Source organism: Platichthys flesus, chromosome 2 (assembly GCF_949316205.1).
Source record: "Platichthys flesus chromosome 2, fPlaFle2.1, whole genome shotgun sequence".
Classification (NCBI taxonomy): domain Eukaryota; kingdom Metazoa; phylum Chordata; class Actinopteri; order Pleuronectiformes; family Pleuronectidae; genus Platichthys; species Platichthys flesus.
The window spans coordinates 3,209,799-3,217,059 of record NC_084946.1 but is presented as its reverse complement, the minus strand read 5'-3'; the positions used below and the strand labels follow the sequence as shown (position 1 = coordinate 3,217,059).

General features: G+C 41.8%; 1 protein-coding gene across 2 annotated transcripts; it reads right to left on the bottom strand.

Annotated features, from left to right (window-relative positions):
- Positions 1–2,152: 2,152 nt before the first annotated feature.
- Positions 2,153–7,235, bottom strand: LOC133959522 (protein FAM217B-like). 2 transcript variants are annotated; one of them, XM_062394601.1, is made up of 4 exons: positions 5,638–7,235; positions 5,274–5,361; positions 4,202–4,269; positions 2,153–4,128 (listed from the first exon to the last, which is right to left on the bottom strand). In XM_062394601.1, the coding sequence occupies exons 1-4, from the start codon at positions 5,760–5,762 to the stop codon at positions 2,790–2,792; spliced, it is 1,620 nt and encodes a 539-aa protein (XP_062250585.1). In that variant the 5' UTR covers positions 5,763–7,235; the 3' UTR covers positions 2,153–2,789. The 2 variants fall into 2 exon arrangements, with proteins under 2 accessions (XP_062250585.1, XP_062250586.1); XM_062394602.1 differs by lacking the exon at positions 5,638–7,235 and having other exon boundaries at positions 2,153–4,121; positions 5,274–5,358.
- Positions 7,236–7,261: the final 26 nt, after the last annotated feature.

Here is a 7,261-nt window from a genome sequence, read left to right as displayed (position 1 = left end):
CACATGATCCTGCAGTGCACATCATCCTGTGGCGCACATCATCCTGCTGCGCATTTCATCCTGTAGCGCATATCATCCTGCGCGCACTTCATCCTGCGGCGCACATCATTGTGCAGTGCACATCATCCTGCAGCGCACTTCATTCTGGCGCACATCATCCTGCCGCACATGGCACATCATCCTGCAATGCACATCATCCTGGGGCGCACATCATCCTGTGGCACACATCATCCTGCCGCACATGGCACATCATCCTGCAATGCACATCATCCTGGGGCGCACATCATCCTGCGGCGCACATCATCCTGCGGCGCACTTCATCCTGTGGAGCACATCATCCTGCGGTGCACATCAAAGGAGGAGGTTTGGAACTATAGCTAGAAGTTCCACCCCACATAACAGCCTTTTGATTCAATTTGTTATATTAACATTTAACAATAGAGGATAAAATCGATTTATGTATGTATGTATGTTGAGAAGTGATGGCCTATTTCAATGGAAAGATTAAAAAAAAAAAAAAAAATCAACAGAAGAATACCGAAGCATATTGCATTCACTTTTATTTTTAATTTTTTGGTGCATTTGTCTTGGAATTTCCGAGAAAATTATCCCAGAAAACCGGAATACTTTTGTTGTGAAGTGAATGTTATACGCTTCTTTAGCAGAAAGCTTTTTTAAAGTTCTAAACATATTATGGGTGTTTTTTTCTCACTTTCTGTACGTCCTGTAGCAACCATTACATTATGCAAATTAGGCGATGACGTCATTTAGCGATATCTAGCGACTTTTAGGACAGCCAATAGCTACTTTCCTTACTGAGGAGTTGGCAACACTGTGTAAGTGTGTGTTATCAGAAATGGAAGAACATGCTGTAAGGACAACCATCTCAAGAGCACTCAATCAATCAGACCATAACGGTGTCTACTGGACAAGCATCAGACTGTCAGTGAGGGACCAAGTCAACGACCAGACCGACACCACAGATCCTCTGTGGAGAGACCTGGAGAAGAGTTCTGAAGACACCTTCGATTTCAATGTGACGGAGCCTTAGAGGCACTGACAGAAAGAAGGGCATAAACTGCCCAGATTCAGGTGAACAATGCTTGTAGAGACTTTACCTATACGGTTAATCCAAGCTATAACAAAGGGCCTTCTACAAACTAGTGAGTTAGAGGTTTGTGTACTTTTGTAAAATAGGTTTCAGATGTAGATTTTCAACGAACTAGTGCATTGCCTGTTCTAAACCTGCTTGGTTGGAATAGGCTGTCCTCTCAGTCTGTTCAGAATGATTATTTGTCATTAGTGAGTCCTCCTCAAACCGTTCTACTATTTACTGACACTCTATATATTTTTTTTTGCAGAGCTTTCTAAAAAGACTATGATGCAGAGTGAAGTTCAAAAACTTTGTATTTATCCTACCCTGATTTATCTGCAGTGAAGATTTGTAATAAAATCTGACTGATTTGTATCATTACTATTCACTTGTGTGGCTTATATAAACATTTGAATGGTTTCATTCAATTTTAATGATGCTGTTATTTTTTCATACATTGCATGTCAAAATACAAGCCCTGTAATTCCGCTCAACATTAAGCATTGCAGAAGCAAACAAACATTGTGGTTTAACCTTAAAAACAAATTGGCAAAAAGTCAAAGATTGTGTCAATGCTGTTGCCAAATCTGCACCTGTCACAGTTCAGTCCTTCACTATCTCAGACTGATATGGTGAAATAAAAATAATCAAAACATCAAAATAATTTGTTGGGACAGATATTATAGGTCACAGGCTGCGATTTGGCAACTGCTGCTCTGGTTTATCCAAGTATGTAGAGGTAGACACATTCAACTCGGTCCACACACTGACGGCCCTGCTCTGCCCCCACTGACTGCAACAGAGCACTGGTTGCCTGTTAATTAAAAAGTCTATCAATATTGAAGTATTGTGCATCCAAATAACACCAAACTTAGCACTGTACTTTCCTGGGATATTAACAATACACATGCCAAGTGTGAAGTCAATAGTTGAACAATTCACAAGAGATATGCATTCCACATGCTGACAGAAAGACCTTTGTGGAATAAGGAAGTACTTTTTCAAAAAAAGTCACAAGTTTTAACTTTTTCATAGAGTATTATTAAGTGTAAACTGATCTGGGATGAAAATAGAATTTAATAAACTCTTCCTCCTATTCACGACAGCGACGGAAGAGATTTTAGTGAGAACATCCAGCAGACACAATCAAAGAGAAGGTGACAGAAATAGAGCAGTACATGTCCTTCCCCATCCCTTGATCGATCCACAAATGTCAAAGTTAAATCATTTCATAATTAATCAGAAAGCCTGAGGAAAGGGAAGAACAAGGCTTACATCATAATTTCCCTCATTTTATCAGTCACTTTAAGAAATTGCAGCAGTCAATCATAATTTGTCCGTAACCATTAATAATGTTTGTGAGGCTTTTCTGTTTGTTGATTGGCAGATTATTCATTTACATCACAAGTAATACTGAAAGTAAGAAGAAACTAGAAAAGTATTGATATTAATACCCACATGCACATAAGAGGTATGTTACAACAAATAGTGCCGTACAGCATTGGATTACACATATTTATGTATTAATAATAACCTGAGAACAGAGAAATATGGAAAAACATCATATTCTCAAACTAAATCTTCAACGTCATCAGCTTGCTACTCTTTTCATCAATACATTCAAACAATGAAAATTGTAAACATTTGGAGAGTGAAATTACAGACTTACAATAAATATCCTACAGAACTCAGGTTGTTAAGTAACAAATTCAACATGTTTTGGTCTGTTTGGCCTGTGAACAGGAGGGAATTTGGACCTTGGTAAATTGTCCATTATGGCAGTGACAGCATCTGGTTTTATTTCTTGTTCATTCAACTCAGCTGTTCTCTTACGCTCGGTTCCTCCTCTTCTACACTCAGAACCACTCCGTCTTTTCTCCCATCCATTTTGTCGTCTCTCTACTCCTCCACCTTTCCTCTGCTCCGAGTCACTCCTTTTCCTAGACCCCCCTATCCTGTAATCTAATGCATCCCCCCGTTCTCCAATACTTGAGTCCCTGTCGGTGGAATGAGGCCTAGTGTTAGCACCTTGAGCCGGGTTGCGGATGTTGCCAGAGGCCTGCATTCTCCTCAGGTGGCTGTTGGCCCTCACAGGGCTGCTTAACCTCTGGGCTTGGGAGCCCGTGTTCCTGTCGGAGGAGTGCACCCGGCTCTCACTGTAGCTCCTTTTTGGGAGCGATGCAGCTCCTCTGGGCTCCGGCGTGGGGCTCAGTCTAGAGGGACGGGTGTGGCAGTGGGTGGAGCGGCAGCATGACGTTTTACAGGTGGAGAGGCGGATGCGGCACAGAGAGCAGGCACAGCCGGAGAGCAGGGTAGAGTGACCGGCCAGGGTAGAGAGGAAGGTAAGAGGGAAGGCACGCTGACACTGTAGGATACACTTTGGAGAGCTGAGGCGTGACGAGGCAGCAGCTGGTGACCTGTGGCAGCTGGACGTTACATCTGACACAGCAGACCTCCCACTCTCCTCCATGACAGTCTGGATCTGACGCCACTCCAGCTGCAGCAGCCTCTCCAGGTACGTTTCCAAACATCCCACTGGCCTAGGCCGAGACGCCCCCAGGCCTTCCATGTTGTAGAAGAGAGCCAGCTGACTGAGGTTCCATGAGTTAAAAGGTGGAGGAAGGAAGTCTGGGAAGTCATACCCTCTGCTGCCTTGTAGTGTTGGCCTATGGCTGCGGGCAGGGCAGTCTTCAGCCTCAGGAACATCTGGCCTCAACTCGAGCTGTGGAGGAACCCGACCAGAGGGCAACACAGGACCTCTCTCTGACTCTGACAAGTCGGTGTCAGTGTCACTGTTACAATCTCCGTGGCTGCTCAGACGTCCCACCTCTGGTTTTGGTGATAGTGTGTCCAGATTGGGGCTGGAGTTAGACAGGTGGTGGCAGGGAAAGGCTGGTGTGTGTCTGCCCCCTCTGAATCCTGTGCGCTTCTTCTCCCTGTGGCCGGAGCGCTGAGCAGCTGGCTGCACCTTGGGCTCCATCCTGTCTTCTGCAGAGGTAGGTGGATGGGACTTTGAGTCCAAGGTTCCCTGAGCACTATAAAATAAACATAGTTTATCCCAACTCTCAGGAAAATAAGAATGACATCATGTTAAAAAAAAAATCTCACCTGTTTTGAAAGGTGTTGCATTTCGTCTGGGGGGGGTGGGGCTTGTGCTTTCTTCTTTGCTGCATTCTCTGTAATTACAGCGAGACACTGTTACACCTGCATAGATGTGAACAGTTCATTCGACACAAGTTCAAACTAAGGCTGCATGGTAAAATGTTAGATTATTATGTTTCCTCTGCAGTGGTTTGTTAGAGGCATTATGCAACAAAACTCAAACTATTTTCATGAAGGTTTGTGGAAGGATGCAGTGTGGGATGAAAAGAACATTAAATTTGAGTTCAGATCCAGATCAGGGGGCTTTAACAATCAAAATCAACATTTGTCAGAGAAATATTATTGGTTCATAAGGGGGCTGTATGATCTTAATGGAGGTATGCACCTGAGAGTTCACTTTGTAGATGAATCACATGATTAATTTCTCAATTAATCTCTTAAGGTGCTTTCAGACATCTCTGGATATTCTCCAGAAGGGCTGTATCTGAGAACTTAAATGTCCCAGTGAGAGCATCCAGATTTTTTCGGGAGTTCTCTTCCCAGTAACTGTCAGAATGTCTCAATGAGCCTATCAGAGAAAACAGCAGGAGATCCTCCAGAGGAATCACTGCTAGCAAGTGTGTCGATAGACGTTTATAACACACCACAGATATAAAAAAGAAAAATCACAAAAAGAATACAAATTCTCCAGATGAAAAAGTGGTGCCATACATTGGAAGCCCGACAAAGAAAGAGTAGTTTTGGTGATGAGGGCAGACACTGGCGTTGATGTATTGTAAAGAAAATCACATGATCTCTGCAGCAGATCTAATGTATCACATCCTGCCACTGCCTGCTGCACCTGAACACTCCAGAGTTTTCTGTGAGAATCTCCTGCTTTGCAAACTTCGGACAATGTCCAGAACCAATTCTGTTGACACCCAAGTGGTCTGAAAATGGCTTATCTATTAATCACATTGGAAAAGCTGATATGAGAGAAACTTTTTTCTGCCCTATGGTGAATTAATATAACTACAACCTCTGCTGATAAATGTTCTCGTAATTCACGCCATATGTTTTAGTTCCACTTCAGACTCACCTTCTCGTTGTTATTCTCCTGACTTGGGAACATATACTGTAGCTGCAATGACTTCCTTTGTGGCTGGGGCCGGATTCCCATTTTGTTGCTGTGGAAAAAACAACAACCTCATGTATTAATTATTAAACACAACCGCTGCTTAATAAAAAAAATAAGATTTAAGAAAATTAAGAAAAAAGGAATGGAATCCACAAACATCAATGGATACCAGAGCCGCGGACATGGCGCTGATGTTCTGTAATAACCTCAGACTGTATATAAATAATAACACACCGGATGAGGAACAACGAGCGGCTCGACAGGCGCTCCCGTGTCTGTCTCCACCATGGACGATAACAACATGTAGGATGATGTGAGACTCTACCTAGGATCATGAGGCCTGTTGTTGCTCTTCTTCCTCCGGATGCTCTCCTGCGCCTCCCTGATCCGCACCCTGCTCTCCACCAGGAGCTGAGGCTGTGGGACCCGCTCCTGCAGCACTGAACCCATCAGCACCAATGGCGAGAGCCGCAAAACATGTCGGTGCTGATGGTGCCAACGTGTGTGTGTGCGTGTGTGGTGGGGGCTTTGATCAAATCCTGTATTAATTATTTAATTATTATAAAATTCAGCTGCCGACCAGCAGAGAGCGCTCCCATCCATGAGAGTGGTGCAGGGGCGGACGTCTCATCTTGTTGTTAGAGGGAACAACACACACATATTTCTCAAGTTCCTGAGGGGGCAGTGCTCCATAAGACGGTAGTTCACGCATGCACAATAGCAACATCCATTAAGTGAAATAATGGTAATACTATTAATTAGATTTAGTTTTATCGGAGACGCATATCTGCCATACATGTTACCAGACACTGAACATGTATGGCAGCTTTTGCTGTTTGTGTGTTATTTATACATTATTAATTATCAATGGCAGCCATCTACATGCAGTAAGAAAAATAGTATCTAATTACTTTGTGTCAAACAGTCCAATATAAAATAAAAATCATCTTTAAAAGATCAAGTATTTTGAAACCAATAGTTTAAGTGTAACCAAGCAATCTGTATTTGTACTTGTAACAGCAGATTGCCTGTAGGAAGGGTTATGCCTGTAGGAAGGGTTAATTGGTATTTAAGGAAATACATAACATATTAAAATGATAAATAAATAGATGAATAATTAACTAATCAACATTTATTCTTAGACTTAGCGTTCAGTCATCTAGACTACTCTTACTTTCAGTGACCTATGACTTAGGGCTTTGCGATAACATTTTATCAATTCATTATTGCACTATAATTTTCAACATTAGCCATACAACAAAAGTACAATATGTATTGATGTAATTCGTATGCATTGTGCAAGCACAGTGATAACACAATCAATATATGTCTATAATTACTGTGATTCTCAGCTCATATAAAAGATCTTCACCCAGGAGCAAAAATCTGTCTTTAAAATTAAAATAATAAATGTGATAATTACCGTCATAATTATTTATATTGCCTGGTAGGAACATTTTCATTTTGTTATCAATCAATCACATTTTATTGTAACCCTTACCCATATTCACAAATCATTCAATTTTCCTCATTGGGCTTAACACAGTGCAACATCCTCTGGCCTTAACCCTCAACAAGAGTAAGGAAATTTTGTCCATATCGCACTGCAGTTGTAGGATGACTATTCAGATCTTGTTCAAAGTATGAACACAGTAGTACAGAAAAACTTTGTTACAAGTAGAAGTCCTGAATACTAAGAAGGATTAGGATTAACTAAGGATTAGTAAAAGAGAATTAACATCAATCAGTATATATATTATTTTAAGGCAATAGGCACTGAGGCAAGGCTGGCTTGATTTGTTGATAACCATGATGCATTCAGGAAAAGGGGAATTAGTGGCACAAGAATATGGAATCAGATCTTGTTCTTGCAGTGGACAACTTACTCATACACATGTTACTGTACAACAAGCCATACACTAGCCTCATATTTATATATATGTGTGTGT